The 17,794-nt window shown below is 36.4% G+C and overlaps 1 protein-coding gene across 3 annotated transcripts in view; it reads right to left on the reverse strand.

Annotated features, from left to right (window-relative positions):
* The window catches only part of SIPA1L2 (signal induced proliferation associated 1 like 2), a 98,482-nt gene that overhangs the window by 55,981 nt on the left and 24,707 nt on the right, over positions 1 to 17,794 (reverse strand). For all 3 annotated transcript variants that reach the window (XM_026053351.1, XM_026053349.1, XM_026053350.1), the window contains exons 2-6: positions 14,678 to 16,382; positions 9,762 to 9,895; positions 8,213 to 8,401; positions 2,729 to 2,903; positions 566 to 669 (exon numbers count right to left, since the gene is read on the reverse strand). In XM_026053351.1, the coding sequence (XP_025909136.1) occupies positions 566 to 669; positions 2,729 to 2,903; positions 8,213 to 8,401; positions 9,762 to 9,895; positions 14,678 to 16,142 (2,067 nt within the window). In that variant the 5' untranslated portion in view covers positions 16,143 to 16,382. The remainder of the gene's footprint in view (positions 1 to 565; positions 670 to 2,728; positions 2,904 to 8,212; positions 8,402 to 9,761; positions 9,896 to 14,677; positions 16,383 to 17,794) is intronic.

Here is a 17,794-nt window from a genome sequence, read left to right on the forward strand (position 1 = left end):
GTTCTGCACACTTTGGATGCTGTGCTGTTTTTTAGCCATCCTTAATGCTTTAAAGATATCCTGAGCTATTACATAAATAAAGTGAATTTTCCAGWAATAAGTACACTGTAGTTTTCTGTCTTCACAAGCAGGTACCTTGAAGGATACAGTTAGACATATATTACTGTGCTAGTACATTAATAAAAATGTCAAGGTGTGAAAGAGGACAATTATGTGGAATCATTTTAAAATCTTATTACCCATATATTTTAACCATTAAGTCTACATTCAATATTTAAAATGTACCAAGGATTTAAATCCAGTTCAAATTAAAGATACTTCATTCACCACACACATCAATAATGTTTAATAATATGAAATGGAGGAGATAAGTTCTTGAATTTCAAAGATGTGTCTAAAAAATCCTATGAGCATTTTAATACCTTATGTTTTTCAACAAATAATTCCTATTAATAGTCATAGTTTATATAAAACAATCTCAGTGTTATATCTGCATTACTTTTATCAGTATTACAAATATTTATAAGGTAAAACTACTATGAAAATGGTAAAGGTAAATACATACCTGTTGCCTATTATTGGGCATATATGGAAGCATTGTTGATACATGAAACATTAACTCATAATCTTTATAGGTAGTATAGAGGGAATGAGTTCCCGTTGAATCAGCTGAAAATGAATTAAATTGCAAGAAGGTGGTCAGTGAAATAGAACATTCATATTACTTCTTAGGATTCCACTCTTTGCATRCTATGCAAAAATAGAAATAGTTTTAAATCTAAGAAAAGCAGTTTTTTTTTCAACAAGTCTGCAATATATTGTATCAGCTAAACAAATACTCATTAGTTTTGTATTGTAACATAGACAGTTGTGGCAATAAATTGCCCAACGTGCTTCCTATCTGTGAGACTAGGAYCTAAGTGACTTAACTTAGAAGGGAAAAACACTTATATTAGGTAATACAACTACTTGTCTAAACCACATTCATCTTGCGAATTCTAGTCCTTGGATCCTTTTGAAAACAGATATTAAATAAAGCTTTATTAAGTAAATAAACTATCTCAAACAGTTACTGCACAAAATAGACCCTTTACATACTTATTACAGAAAGCCAGCCTTCTTCTTAAAYGAATTCTTTCTGAATGCAACATTCTACTTAGCTGACTACTTTTGATTTATCACCTTGACTTTGGAAGTGAAGTAGCAAGCTTTTCTTGCAGAATTTAGGCATTTAAATTAAGCAAGGTGAAATATTCTAAAATAAAAGATGCTCTAATAAGCAACTGCTGACACATTTTTTKTYTTTYTTTTTTTTTTTTAGTACAACTATCTTTCAGTTTATAGGTTTTTGTTTGTGTGTGGGTTTTTTTTTTTTTTTTTTTTTTTTTAATATTGTACCTGATCTGGACATTGTATTGTATCTGGACATTTTAGTACCAGACGACATACCATCAAGGATACTACCAGTACATTGTATTGTATCTGGACATTTTAGTACCAGACGACATACCATCAAGGATACTACCAGTTTGATTCCATAACAGTAAAGCAAAAACAAGAAATGCATATGCATTCCAGTTAAGACTGATGATGAAGCAGCAAAACTTGTAAAATGGTCCTAAGAACGACACTACAACAACAGGTAAGTGGCAGGAGGAATGGAGAAGCAGAAGAAAATAGGGCCTATCTATTCCTGCATCTCTCTGACTAGCCGGAAGGCAAACATGCACTGCAAGAAAAGAAGATCTTCACTTAATTCCCTTTCTGTAGGTCTAAGTTTCTGTCTTGACAGCCTATTTCTAGCAGTTCAAGTAACCTTCCCGCTTGCTTAGAGGGGCAAATAGAGTATAAACACAAATAACAGGATCTAGTAACTGAAGAAGTTGGCTAATGAAAATATTGGCTAATGAAAATATTCCAGTTTTGTAATACTTAAACACATAAAGTACACACACAAAAAATTAATTTTCAGACTGTAATTGACAGGCTACAGGAAAAAAATGAGCATATGACTCAAACAGTATGTTAGAATAAAATAGATGAGTAGATGATATCTCCAGACCATGTCTCATAATGATTGTCAAAATTTTGTTAACATCACATTAAGCTAAAAGAATGAATCAAATTAGTAATGTACTAATTGCTCTGCCGCAATCTGCGTAATATCTATTGCCCTATTCTGAAAAGACAGAACACAAAAGATACATAGATTACTGTTTGTTAACTGCAGAATGGTAACAGATGTAATGTGCCACTCGAATCTTGATTCTTCCTCAAACATAAACAGTAAGGTATGTGYTCATTGGCAGAAATACTGAAGTCCAAGAAGAATAAGGAAAATGGCCCCATCTTACAACTGCATTTTTCAATGTCTTGTTAAAGATAAAAGAGTAAAACCTAGCTGCAAAATTCTCCATGATCTTGATTTTTTTTCTTGAATAAACAAATGATTCTCACATAAATTATTGGATAAATCAGGAATTACATACTTCATAGCRCTTAACTAAGAAAAAGAAAATGAAGTAAGTTTTGAAGTCTTCGGATTTTTTTTCTGTGACAGGAAAACTAAACTTTCAGATATTTGTGATGTACATACTGTTCTTATCAAGTACTACTACTTCATCTAGCCTGTGATCCCAAAGTCAGCATAAGAATACAAAGTACAATTTGCAGAAGATACTTTCCAGTGGAGAATTAGTTACTACCAYGGATCAGAAACACCACTTACTTTTATTATCTAGCTGAGCTCTGTATTTAGTAAACCCTTTTAGCCGTACTCTCTGGCCCAGGAGATCAAGAAACTCTTCAAACGCTGGCCCTGCCATCTCATTGTTATACATTTCTTCCTCTGTGCTTTGACCAGCTTTGCAGTAAAGGATACCAATCTTGTGTTGAAAACTCAGCTGAAATAAAGAAAAAAGAAAGCAARAAAAATTACAGAAGGAAAAGAAAGCAGATTCTAAAACAAATATTAATTACTAACACTATTACAATGCCTGCCAGGAGTAAAATGAGAATGATAGAAAAAGTTCTGTGATTCAAGAAATAAGTCACAACAAACAGCAAAGTAAATTATTTTGAAAGAAAAATGGATTGTCATGATCCAAACACAAGAACAGTCAATGAAGACTTAACCAGCTATTTATAGAAATACGCCCTAGTGCATGTTCCATAGTGTGAGAACTTTAAGTGGTAATTATCCTAGTCTTCTCTCTCAGATACCAATCAGGGTGTGGAGTTTATTCTCCCTCATTTCTGCTTTTAAAATTCAGCCAGACAGTTCCTGCATGTGAAGTTCCTTGCCGTCACCCAATAACCTTTCCAGTTCTCTAAGAGGAGCCACTGAGAAGGCTTCCCTTTCAAAAGTCACTATGAACAAACTCTCACAACACCCATTTCTTATACGCACAAGTAAATCTTTTCTTTTCTCCTTCCATAAAACTGTCTTCTTAAAAAAATTATTCTACATTTTCAAAGCTTTTATCACGTAAACACAATCTGACCAACATGCAGTAAACTTTAAACTAGGTATCACATTGAATAGTGTTGTTAAATGTATTAAAGTCAAATCTAAAATATTAGTACAAGAAAAAAAGAGATGATTATATCTGGACCAGGATATTGTCTTATTTTCATAGCTTTTATACACATTTGCAATGACAAACAGGAAACCTTCATGTCAACAGATTAGTCCTTTTATTCTTACTGCCAAATGTTAGAGCTTCACAAACTGGCAGAGACCATCAGCAGTATCAGATCCCCTTAGGACTACATACACAACTCAAATCAATTCTCCAGTTGTACACTCTTCTCTTAATCAAACTTCAAGATTAGTGCCTAAAATGTCCCAAGAGAAGACTGTACATATACCACTTGTACTGGACCAAAGGTGACAAGAACAGTCCGCTTCTCCTTAGACACATAAAACAAGGTCTGCACATTGCAAAACTCAGACTTATGGTATTGCATTGATGTTTATTACAGCAATATCTAGCAAAGGCTGCAAGTTGGGAACACTGAAAGGTCTAGTCTTAAAAAAACCCATACACGGAAGAAAGAAGTATCACAAACATAATACCGAAATTCAAATAATGTTTTATTTTCCCAYCTTCTCACTTGTACATTTCTTCCCTGTAAAAATAGTGTGGCATGCAAGACAGCTGCCAAGAGACAAAACAAACAAAAACACCCACATCCCGGAGGAGCAGAATGGTTTGAAGATACATTTCAATCAAAGTTAGCCCTGGCTTGTAGTGAAATTTCTAAACACTGTTACACAGAACAGGTAGCTCCTTATAAYAGTTTCCTGTAGCAAAGCTATCTAGTTTCTGACAATCTGTCAGCTTTCATTCAAACATTGCTGTGGTTAGAGCATATGTAACTTTTTCTCAACCTGAGTTTTCTGATGTTCTGTACAGCTCAACTACTGCCTTGTCCTTGTTCTCTCTTTCCTTTATCCAAGTCATAAATTTACATGACGTCTGYCAGAACATATTATGTGCAGGTCCTTTATCATGTGTAATTCAAATTGCTCCACAAATTCATTTATGAGGACAGAAAGAACAATACACATCCAATGCAAAGAGATGGGTATTTCAACAGAAAATCAATCATTTTTCCTATGTAAGTATATACAGATTCAGTACAGGATTTGGGCACCCAAAACTTCCAGTGACAGTTCTTTCAAACAGCTGAGATCCCTATTACACGCAGTTCACAGTAGGAGGTGCCAGGTTAGATCTCTAAATGCTGGAGGAGAACAGCATGAGGACACCAGTGGTTCTTGGTATTTCCTATTAGCTGGCACTAGACATGCTTCATGCAGCCCACTTGCTAGTTTTGGTCCCCATTTCAAAGCCCTGGGAGAGGTAGGGCTATCTCGCAAAAGGTTCCACTGGAGACTATTCTATTCAGGGGAAAACTGGCATGGACAATTCATGGAGCACACTGGAAGAGAACTGCTTATATCAACATTAGGTTATAGGGCATGGTCGTGTTAGTTGAGGTTTCCCAGCAGACACACAGACTGGTTATGGCACTGACACTTCTGTTCCAGCTCAGAGTCAAACAGTTTGGCTTAATCCATTAGCTGTTTAAGTTAATTTCCTTGACATTAACACAACATCCCACAATAAGGCACAGGAGAAGTGAACTGCTGAGCCACCAACGGCTAGAGCAACGACTACCAGCATCATATCTAATAATCTAGTCATGCTACACAAAAAATGGTCTCCAACTTGCCCTAGGGAACTGGGAGTCCAATGACTCAAGTTAACTCAGAACGATTTGATCATCTAGCTCAGTAACAGAAGGAAGTGAGAAAGGACAGATCATTTCACACTCCATCAGTATGAATGAATGGCAAGTTAGCAAATCACATGGGCAAAATAGTCAATGTCAAAACATGCAGTCACTTTCCTTCATCCTTTCCTGGGAGACCAATGAATCCTGAATTAGCTCCTGAATTTCAGTAAAGTTTGAAGCAGAAATGGAATATATATCACCCAATACAATATTATCTCATGGTTAAAACACTGTCCTAGGAAACAGAAAAGATCTGAAACTTCCCAAACTGAGGAAGGGGTTAATCCTGGATTCTCATTTCACAGACAAATACTATAAACACTTCTACATGTTTACACGGAACTGCACACGATGTAGATTCTACTAATAGCACTCCTGAACATGGCAGCAGCTGCAAATAGCTGCAATAATCTTAATCCCTTGCTAGTGTATTAGGAACATCCACGCCTCTTGGAAGACTTAAGGAGCAGAACATTTGGCTCTAGGTCACAGAAATAGCCTGTGCCATCAGCACAGGCATGTGCAGGAGTCGTGGAGGTACCTTTAGAACTTAGGACATAAGAAGTATCTATATGAATTTAGCCAGCATTTTTACAGGGYATTTAACCTGCGTAAAAACTGACAGATAATTTTAAATGAATAAACTTTGTGAGTTTTCAAATTGCATTTTATGTTTGCCCCAAATCTTCCGAAGCAAATAATTTCAGGCATATTTCTGATTTAATGATTTCTAAATTAGGAATTTTACATCTAATCTGAGAATAACTTTCTAATGTGACACTAGAAACTATTTTCTAAACCACTGATTTACTAGCTATATGATTTGTATTAAAAGTACGTAGCAGTCTTTCCTGACTCAGAATGGCTACGTTCTAGTCAGGATCATTCTCTACTAAATCTTGGCAGCTTTTCTGCTTCTTTTAAAGTATAAAGTATATAAAAATTTCATGATTTTTATCACATGCAGATTTTTGAGATTTTCTGGTAACGAATTTCAGGAAATTAGATGCTCAACCAACACTAAATATGATTGCAATCAAAGCTCCTAACTTCTTTGGCTACTTGTCAACTTCAAAGGTTGACAAGAAAGCAGCAACAGTCCCAGAAGGATATAAGGGGGCCCAAAAACACACACAGAATAAATCTGCTGTTAGCAGAAATCTCCCACTGCAAGGGAATTAAAAGCATAAATGGATTGCATGTCAAATCTATGCACACCTTTCTATGTTCAAGTAATTATCTCATAATAAGCAGCACATACCATACATTAATGTTGTATTTTAACTGGTGATAACCCCCAAAATAAAGAGCTATGCACTGCTGTTTCTCAAAATTAAGATTTAAATTAATAATTAAAAAAAAAAAATTACTTTGGTCAGCTCAATGGACAAAATCAATTTCCAGCTAAGGGCAAATAGTACATTCAGGTCAAAYAATGTGCTCTAAATTGCCTAGAACATAATATCCCAATAAGAATTTATTATTATTTATTAAATGAACTTCAATTCAATCTGGAGCAGCTCAGACAGGAGATGAGGAACTCTTAGATTCAAGATTGACCTAATTTCCCCTTATTATTTTATCAGAAACACTTAGGAACRCAGGAAAAACACCTACAAACAGAGCAGTATTTTGCAACTTAATTGAAATTTCATGCAAGAAGAAATTCAATCAAAAGTAAAGTGCTCCTCAAAGACTGCAATGAATGAAAGGAATAAAATATCCACACAAAACTAGTTGACAGTGCACCCCACCATGCCAAAAAAACAAAACAACCCTCTGTTTCTCTGTCTTTATCTATGTTTACTTGGTTTGAAGCAAATGCTGCAGTAAGACAGAGGAATTCTGGTAGACACCAAGATGTTAGACACAATCCTGCATTTGAAACTTAATTAGGTGACAAAATAATTACACCACCCTTCTAACCAGCTGCATCTATCAAGTTGATTCAACTTCCAACACATAAATACTGACTTCTGTATAAGTAACACTATTTCCCTGAAATTAGTCACTTTTAAAAAATGTTCTTTAAATGTGTATTAAAAGCCTTCACGTGCCTGTCCTTCACAAACTGTTAGCAAGCTGTATACTTTCTTGCTAGTATTGCCATGAGGCAGTTTCATGTCTCAGCACCCAGTAGACCTCACCGTTTTTCTCTCTGAATTTAAAAGTATATTAATCTGTTTCATTGCTGATGCAGCGTCAACTCAGTAGGTAGCCCCAATTAGAATTTCAGCATTCCAGTCAATTAATAAAGACTGCTTCAGGTAAACTAGAAGGTGTCAATACACTAAGGGGGGAGGGTGAAGCTGTAAAACTTTAAATGTACAGACTTAACCCATCATATACTCAGGATTTTGCCTCTTCTCCCTAACACCAATATGAAAATACATTACTTTTTTTAATTTGCATTCAGTATCTCACCACATAAAAGGGCAAATATAAATTGTAAAACATACTTCTAAGGGTATACTTCATACTTATATACTTACATACTTCATACTTATAAGATTCATTATAACCTTTCTCTCATTCTGTGGTCTAAAGAGAATCTTTATATGCCGATCTCCTTTTTTTCCATAAATTTCTATGTATTTTAAAAACCAGTTTGCACAGAATCAGACTCTAATTAGATTAGATTATAATTTCTGAATACAACTAAAGAAAAAGAAGTTCATTTGTATAACCATAATATCATTACACACTGCAACGCTGAAAAGAAACCTCACTTTGTTAATGAGAATGCGCAGMTGAGAGCAAGTATCTCCAAGATCAAGGAAGTGACCAGTTCATATCACAGATTCATGTTATTAATACCATTGGCAAAAATATTTAAATATTTAAAAATATTTTTTAAAATGCAATCTTTTAAGTTACCAGCCTTTGAGAAGAATGGTGTGCTACATACCCCTTGTTCATCCAGTTTAAGCAGCTGTTCAGGGACTTTGGGTGAGTTGGATGCCTGCCTCAGGCACTGAATGCTCAGCTCTGGTATTACATATTCCAGCACCTCTTTGAGGGGYAGGCCTCTCGCTGTGCCGTGCCTAGCCGTGGATGGTATAGCGTCTTCCAAAATTGCTCCTCTAAGGGTAGTAAGCTGTMGGAAAGATAAGCCATATAAAACAGTCTTAATTCTAATACAATGATGACTTTTAAAGTTATGCTCTTCAGACTATGAAAAAGGGAGAACAAGTGGGAAGTAAAATATCATTTTTGAAGCCTGAATAAGGATTAACAAATAACTTATAGACAAAGAATACAGGCTCTTACTTTCTCAGTGACAAGTACAATTTTTGTTTAATAAAATAACTGATAATCATCTTAATTTATTCTAATTTCTAAGACTTTGTTTTTTGGAGAAAAAAATAGGAACTGGGATAAATCACAAGTGTTCGTTACAATGTCACGTTACCCTAGYAGACACAGAAGTCTGTAGGTGAGGTGAACCAAAGCACAGCTAACAGCAACATTATTTATCCTGTTCATAGACTCTTATAAGCCACAATGCTTTATCCTCACTGGATTCTGCAACAAGGCAAATGCTGCTTAGCCAAGTGAATCTCCACTCCCCAGATACATACATATGTACATACTGTTTTGGGGGTAATGAACAAAAATCTAGCCTGCAAAATCTATGAATACCTATGTTTATTAAAAACACATAAGCCCAGATATATCAGAAAGTCTGACTAATACTTCTGTGCCTCCTAATCACAACGGAAAACAGAAGTTCAATAGATTGTGAAAGCTTATATTTGCTTGCTACAATAGTAGCATTGTATATTTRCACACAAACAAAAGTTAATTGCTAGATTAAGAAGAAGAAATTACTTCTACAAAGGATACAAATTGACCTGAAATAGAAATTGCAGTCAGGCTTGGAAAGTATTCTTTCAGCATTTATTTATTAATACATTATATATTAACATTTCCTTCRCAATTTATGTATGCACGAAAGAAGTATACAAAAAAGGAATTTCTTACAGAAAATATAAGTTCTAACAAAGAGTATCTGGAAATCAAACACATGTATATTTACTTAAGTGGCAGTACTAGCTTTCATATTTCTCTGTTCCTTTATTTCCCCCTCCTGAATTTCTTAATCTTTCATTTCTATGACAAGAAACATAAAGGATCTAGATCCAGACTTGCCTTCAGCTTTGTTTATCATCATCGATTTCTTTGCTTGATCTTTGCAAATATTCATATATATTTATTTAACTTACCCCTTTTGGGGAGTCCATACAAAAAGAAAATAATGATATGTAGTAGAAAAGAAAGAAATTGTGTTCCAGGAGTCAGTTACATTTATTAAAGGTATAATAAATATCYCCTTCCCATTCACAGATCTCCTTTCAAAGTTAATAATCTACCTACMGACAAATGAAAGGAGTAACAACTATTACCCTAAGTTTTATCTTTCCCATTCCTTTGCACAATGAATCAAAGAACTTTACCTCACTTGTCCTGAAAACTATTCGATAGTTGAATTGAGAGCCTTCTTTCTCCTTTAAGTCTTCAACTTTTTCCCTTCGGATGCTGACTGCTACAGGTCCAAGACTTTCATCTATTCCAAAGTAGTTCTGGTGCTCTTTTGCAAAACAGAAGTAATGAACAGAAAAAAAATAAAAATGAAGTATAAGTCTCGTAGGTAATGTTCATCAAAACTCATCAGAAAATTCTGCCATGAGAAGGAAAGTATTAGCTTCGTTTCTATGGATCATAKAACAGCTTTTAAGCGTTTGAATTGTTTGATTAAACCCCTCAAATTCTCTAATTGAGCTCTGACTCTGTTAATACACCAATTTCTGATCTTCATTACCGCAAGGTAAGCGTGGAAATCACAAAATGCTAATTTTGATGAGATCCAGATGGTCAGTTGTATCACATAACTCGTAACTTCTAAACTTCTTAAAAACTGCTACTATGCAATAATCATCTTTTCTCCTATGCAATGGAAAAATAGTTCAGAAAAAAATATCTAGCTGCAGTATTTAAGAGTCGTCAAATAAATTAGGAATTGYGAAGGGTTAGTTTCTTTTTCATTCAGTTTATTCTTATTCTCACTCAAAGCGTTAATATTTCATGCAGCATGTCAACTTTGACAACTAAGGATAGAAATCTTCACTCTCCGATGGGTCGTTAGGTTGGTCCTTGAGCCTAGCCTGGGGGAAGGGAAGTATTACCTACAGAAGAGAAAGATGAAGCAGCCTGGATATACTCGAGCTCATGGGATCAGACAGGATAAATCCAAGGTTGCTGAAGAAAATGGCCAGTGCCATCATTAGGTCACTCTTCAACATCTCTGAAAGATGCTAGTGACTGGCAAATGCCTCTARTGACAGAAAAAAAGGCAAATACTGCATCCATCTTTAAGCAGTTCAAGAAAAAAAAATGGGAAGCTAAAGACTAGTCCCATTCCATGCCTTAGTCCCCATGCAAGGGAATGGAAGACATTTCCAGACACATGAAGGAAAAATAGATGTGCAGGGAAGAGAGCCTGCACTGATTTACCAAATACCTGGTAAATCCAATTGCTTTCCATAAGGAGATGCCTGGCTTGTGGATGAGGAAGCAATGTCACCTGCTTGACACAGTCTTCCATAGTATCATTGAACCTAAACTGAAAAGCTTTAGTTTGGACACACAGATTCCAAGGTGGATATAAACTGGCTGAACAACTGGCCTCACAGGAGTGTGAGTGGTGGAAACAAATTCTCATTAGTAGCCAGTTACTAAAGGGTTCATCAAAAGTTGATAGAGTGTGTGGTAGTCCTTAATATTCACCCAAACAATGAGGTGGGATGAATCCTCAGCAAGCTCATGTAAAAGACCAAATTCTTGGAGGACTGTTGATTCTTTGGAGGGTAGGGCTGTTCAGAAAGACCCTCCATTTGGATGCAAGTCTAGGAACAGTTACTGGATTTCTCGGCTACAGCATTACCAGAAGGATAGCTTCAAGCACCTAGATTCCTAACTTTGCTGGGCATGAGAGCTACAAGTCCAAAGAAGCTACTAATGGATATTAAAAATACATTTGGCCAGTCAGTTTCAAGAAAGGGATTCTGAAGTAAACTAAAAGAAGCTAAAATAAATGAAAAACAAAAGGCTGCCGATACTCCAGGATTTGGAGAAAAGGTTTTTAACTCAATGTATTTTTAAATGTCGAAGTACAAGATAATTAAGTTCATTTAGATGTATTTACATTGATTTAAAAATAGGAATTGGAGAAAAGAGGAAAATAAGCCATTTTCTAATCCTTTAAAGACAGATAATAAAATATTTCGCATTTTAAACGTTTTAGTTTTGAGGAATAATGGACACCTCTCCTCCTAGGGAGGGAAGACCTCCTAATAAAAGGTTTTACTTATTCTGGGAAAATCTATTTGCAGGATTCAACCTGCAAGGAAAAGAGACTGACTCAAAGCTGCAGAATACAAACTGAGCTAATATTATGAGCCTGCTAATCCTGTAAATTCTTTTCAATGCATTTCTTCAGTCTCGTACCAGCAGAAAGATACAGTAACATATTAAGAAGTGGTTGCTGGCATCCTAGAAATAAAATGCATGATATTCACAGTGAGTCTTGAGTGTTATAAGGACAACTGCAAAAGGGCAATGACAACTCAATGATAATAAAAACTTGTTTCAATTATGCTTCTAAAAATTAACATATCCTTCTTCCCCTCCCACCTTCTTTTTTCCTCACAAAATCATAATTCAGGAAAGGATAATGCTAATATATCTAAAGCATGAGATAAAATAAAACATTCCAGCTTCTGCAAGCCTTAAGTGAAAGCTGAGAAGGCATTTTCCATAAACATTAACATATTTTACATCAGTCATGTTGGATTTGATTTTAACAATAGTTACAGAGCTTATAAATATGCAGTTAAAAAACTGCAGCTCATTTCTGAAGATGCTGAATTCCAAATCTCTCATTTCTTGAAAGGCAAGGGAATAATTAGTGTTGCATATGCCAGGGTGTTTCTTCCATGCATCTTAAAACAGAAATAAAGCTTGTACATTGACAAGTGTCAATTATACAACTGTGAACTAAATCAAATATGAAGGAAGTTATTCCTCTTTTGCAGATCGTGTGTCAGAGGCAAAGAAAAACCAGTGGCATTGCACATGCCTTTGTAAACAAGTGACTATTGTTTGTTAAATTTTTATTTCATCATTCCATGATTATATTGCTAAATTCAACTGTGCTATTAAATCTACAATTCAATGAATAGTCAGCTAGGAGATTTCACAGTCATGGAAGAGCATCAAGTAAGATTCAGTGGGGATTTAAGTGTCTCTTTCTTACACACGAGATCAGCACTGCAGCAGGACATTTTAGTGCCCAAGGCAAAATGCCCATTTGCTCTTCTTTACCCAAAACAAATTTTGCTTGGACGAGAGCTGTGTTCAGTTGGAAGTAACCCGGAGATTCCCTGTGTGCTTTATTCCTTTTGGTAATAGATATGAAAATTAGCTACTTGATTCTATCAACACATTTGCCTAACTTGTCATTCCCCTCCTAAGGTCCATCCAAAGCAGCTTTCTTTCATGTAGTTTCTGTTACAATTCTCTTGGAAGATAACGTGAAAAGGAATCGTCTTTAACATTTCATTGTAAAGGAGAGACTATTCATTACAGAACATTGTGTGTCAAAAATGGTGATTACTCTTGAAAAGCTCTACCTACAGAACCACTGATAACATGGACAATAACAGTTCAAATTTCCCAGGATTTCACTATACTGGATAAATTTCAGATAACATTTTTTATGTTTCTAATTCTATCTTAACCTAAGTATTATTTCTATTTAGGAGATAATATATACATAACATAAAAACAAAATTATATTTGTATCAGCATTCCAGAAGAGTCTTGAGGTCTATTTATAGTACACTAAAGTCATTTATGTGTTATGTTCTTTCACATGTTTCATCTCCTACAAGGTTTTTTTAATCACAAAATAACACTCAACCCTTCTGAGCCCTGGTAACTTATCCATTCTAAAAGGATTTCACAAACAAGTTATCTTTTACTTCGTTTAATCCTTGTCCTCTGTTCTTCTTCTGTACCACCACCGTTGTCCACTGACGACTTTCCCTTCACTTAGATGTAAGCCAATCCTTTCCTTTCTCAGGCCATAGGGCTCCTCTGTGTCACAAACTTTCCTTTGCTTCCACCTAGACTCCACCAGCACTTGCTGATCACTTACAAATTTTTGAGCTTAAGAAATATTTTGAGCCTTTGATTTTACTGCCCATCCTTGCTTAAACATGTTTTCCTCCATCACGAACGCAGATTCTTTCTTCCTTCTCTTTTAAATACTGGTTTTATCACCTTTTTATTCTAGGTTTGCACAGTATGGTGAAGACGAGCACTGCACTGGCTTCTTTCGATTCCCTTGCAAAGTGTTACAGGAGGAAGGAGCACAGTGCAGAGCTTACTGCCCTATTTCCTGCTATTCACATAGGGTTAGAAAGCAGAGATATATGATCTAAGGAAGCATCAAACAATCTTTTTGATACTGAGACAATATCAAACAGGCTTTTAAGAACAGAGTAAAATAATAATAATAACAATAACAATAATAATAATAAAAGAAAAATACTAAGCTGCAACTCATAATACAGAAAGGCTAGAGATAAGTATTTAGGGTCTCTCCCTAGCCACAAAAAGTAGAGATTACACCCTGCCAAAGCAAACCACAACATGCTAATTGCTTATTTAAATAGGATTCAAAGTAAGTTAGTTTACTCTGCTGTGATGAATACCCTTTACTTTGCAGCATGACTGTCCTAAACTAAAAGACAAACAGCTTATATGAGAAGGAAAGAAATCCTCCTTCTGTAAGCTGAAAAAATAAAAAGGATCATCTGAAGCTCTCTGTTTAAGGTGCTGACGGAAGTACACACGTGTGTGTATAGTATATAAGGTTCCAACAGACACTGGAAGACAGTAAAATCTGGAATAAGTGACTCAGAAGCCCTCTTTTGGAGATTTATTTTAGGAAATATTGATAGCCAATCACTAGGTATCACATAGGTATCACTATGCACAGTACATTTACTACATGCAAATACCTTCCTTCTCCTCTGCTCTCTGCAAAAGGTTGGTACAGAGGAATTAATTACTTTCTATATTAAATTACCCCATGTTGAGTTACTTTATGCAGGCATTGCAGAGCTTTACAACCTACTGGTTGCTAAATGCAGCTCTTCCAGGAGGATATTGAAAGTCTTAACTTTCAGAAAGTGTCCTAAAAGCCTCAATATTACTTGTTTTTCTATAATGAAGAAAAAAAATCTTTAATAAGCAAGTTAATTCTAATGCAGGCCTAATTGGGAACAGTTGCATGAGAGGTGTTTACCTTTTCCATAGAAGAACTTGCGGTAGTAATACGCGCCGAGGTCGATGTGCTCTATGATGTAACGCTTCACTTTCTCCCTGTGGATTGACTGATTTTCTCTTGGCACTTCCAGCACTGAAACACCAGCATTTGTACAATGGGAACTTAAAGACGACTCAAAAGAACAGCTTTCACCCGAGGAAAAAGATGCTGAATTGGCTCTAGAAAGTGCAATCCGTCTATCTCCTTCCCCACCAGTTTCATTCCTGAAGTAAGGGCAACTCAATACTAAATCATTGCTTTTCCCATCACCCTCATCAGCATCTAAATTCTCTTTTGAATTGAGGTCCTCTTTGCTCCCCAGAGGAGATTCACAGTTTCCCATTTGGCCTGCTGGCATCTGCGTTTGGGATGCAGCTGAAGCCCCAGTGGTTATATTTTTTCTTTTTCCCACATTTACTCTGGTAGCCATTGCTTCATTTATGTTAAATAAAACGCTCTGAACATCGTAATGTGCAAAACATCTCTGACAGTTCCACGAACGAACGTTTCTGTCAAGCCTGTCATCCAGCTCGGATGGAAACTTAAAAGTTTCATGCTCGCTTTTAACCGTTCGCAATTTTCTAAATAGAGAAGTTTCTACTGTTTCTGATTTTAATCTTCTCTTAAAAGATTTTTCCCGGTCTCGACCAATAAGCAGGCCTCTATCCATATAATCCAAGCCAGAAATCCTGACAAATTCTCCCCTGGAAATCTGCGCAGCAGCATGAAGACTTGGAGAAACTGTGGGATCGCAGTGGAAAAACTCAGAAAATCCAAACGGCGCAAGGGATTTATGTTCAAAATTTTCCACTCGATATCCTCTTAGCATTGCAAAAAAATTCTCTCCAGACAAGCCCTGTCTATCAATTGAAGAAGTGCTGCCATATTCCCTGTGGAGGGCTGCTCCAGTATTCGGGTTAACAGCATTCTGATCTAAGACATCCTCAGCATCAATGTCACTTATTGTCACATCACTGTTGCTCCTCTGCCTTATGGGATGAAGTCCTCTTTGAGGGGAATGAACAAAAAGATCTCCAATAGTGTATTTGCCCTCTGTGAACTCCAGCTCCAGCTCCTCTTGCTGCTCATCACTTTGGTCAGTTTGTCCGTTAGGAAGTATCGCTCCAACACCTTCATAACTGGTTTGAGGTCTACTTTCCCACGCAGCTTTACTCAGCTCCTTAGAGGAATCCTTTTTAGGAGGCCACTCAGATACCCTTGCTCGAACCCCCATTTTAGGCACAGCTGGTGTACCATTTGCTTGATTGCTTTCAGGTTTGCTAGGTGCACTCGAAGAAACAGGAGGGCCCATGCTACCATTCAAAGCTTTAAGTTTTCTAGCAAAATAATCGTCCGACTGCATGCTTCTTGAAGACTCCCTGAACTTCGAGGAAGATCTGCTAACTTTGTGCTTATCTTCTTGCGAAGGCCTTTGATCACTCATGTCCAATCAATGGGAGGGAACCTGCTAGTGTCACATAAATTACTGTTATTTTCGTTATTACATTGTCTTTTGCGGAGCAGCAAACTGCAATATGAAAGTGCAGTTATAGTCTTCCCAGAAGAGCAAGCAGAGCCTTCAGTATATCATTTTTGTAYAGCTTCTGTCAGGAGAGCAATCCTAAAGCATTTCCTCAGTTCAGAAGCATTTAGATCAGTATTAATCCCAAGAATGTTCTTGTATCTGTTTACAAAAGAGAGAGAGAGAAAACGTATTAAAATGTTTATACCCAACAACAGCAAGCCTCCAATACTGCTTACATATACATAACACCCTATAAAACTGGAGCCAACAAGACTTGCTTTCCATGGCTTTGCATTCCCCGTCTCCTAAATCCCCACAAATGCCATTATCCCAGTTTCCCCTACGATGCCTGCAGGCTGTGAGCAGTCTGGAGCTACCGCCTGCTCCCGCGGCAGCCGGTGCACGCGCACTCAGCGGCAGACCGGCTTCTGCCCCCGAGAAGCCTGCTCTCCAACTAGCTGCTGCTTCTTCCCTAACAGGAAAGAACTTCATCATCTCTAAGGCAGATAAACCCTTTGCCAGCTCGCTTGAAAATGGCTAATAAATGCAGCACTTACTGGAAGAGGACAGATATTCTTCCAGAAAAGAGCAAAAGATACAGAACAGAAGAGACCTTAGACAAAGAAAAATGCCTTCCCCATTTAAAAAGAACACTTTTAAATACAGTAATCTCTCCACTGTGATTAGTTCAGTGAATAAATGTATTTTTTCATTTTTTTCCAGAGAAAAACTTCTTTATCTTTCATCTCCATCTTACTTGGAGTGTAAACTATTATTTAGCTGTGTAAAACAGTTATGATCGTTTCTACTACGTTATATTTCTCAGCCTGGAAACCTTGACAATCACCCACCTACAATGCTGGAAAACATGATTACTTTCATATGATTACCATCTTCCACAGATTTAAAAAAAGAAGAACCTGCTGGTAAGTGTCACCTCCTACCACTGGAGATGCCTACATACTAGCAAATTCTTGAACTGTTTCTAAAGATCTTAAGGATGACCGCAACTTGTACTGTAAAGATGCACTTAGAGACACAGCTTAAGCCCATTGCATAAAATAGATTAAAAGCTATACACAACTCATATATCTGACACTTCCTCATCAGCTTTTCTTCCCTGAGCAAAACCAGCAACATAACAATGGTGCAAATAAGCGTCATGTGCATAATGGCAGGGATGCCAAAGAAACAAAGGAGTAATTCAAGTTACAATTTCACACGGTATTTTATCAGCTTGTCAGAAAAGTCTATGAATTTGAGGTGTGCTTGATGCAGCAAACTTGCAGACTGTTCTATGGATACAGATTACTGAACACATCTTAAGAGAGTTACAGTCATGTCACRGTCAACATAGTTTCTGTATGACTGTATTTCCAAGAATGGATCACAATACTGATAAAAACATAACACCACATTTCAATTTCACTCTATATGAACTCTCCAGAACTCTCATCTGACAGCACAAGACATTAAAACAAATGTGTCATCTCCTTAAAATACCTCCCAATTTTTTCTTTTGAACAATTGACCTGAACCAAAAAAGGAAAAAAAAAAACCCCTTTCAAAAA

The sequence above is a fragment of the Nothoprocta perdicaria genome, unplaced genomic scaffold (assembly GCF_003342845.1).
Source record: "Nothoprocta perdicaria isolate Ctin4 unplaced genomic scaffold, notPer1 scaffold_99, whole genome shotgun sequence".
NCBI lineage: Eukaryota > Metazoa > Chordata > Aves > Tinamiformes > Tinamidae > Nothoprocta > Nothoprocta perdicaria.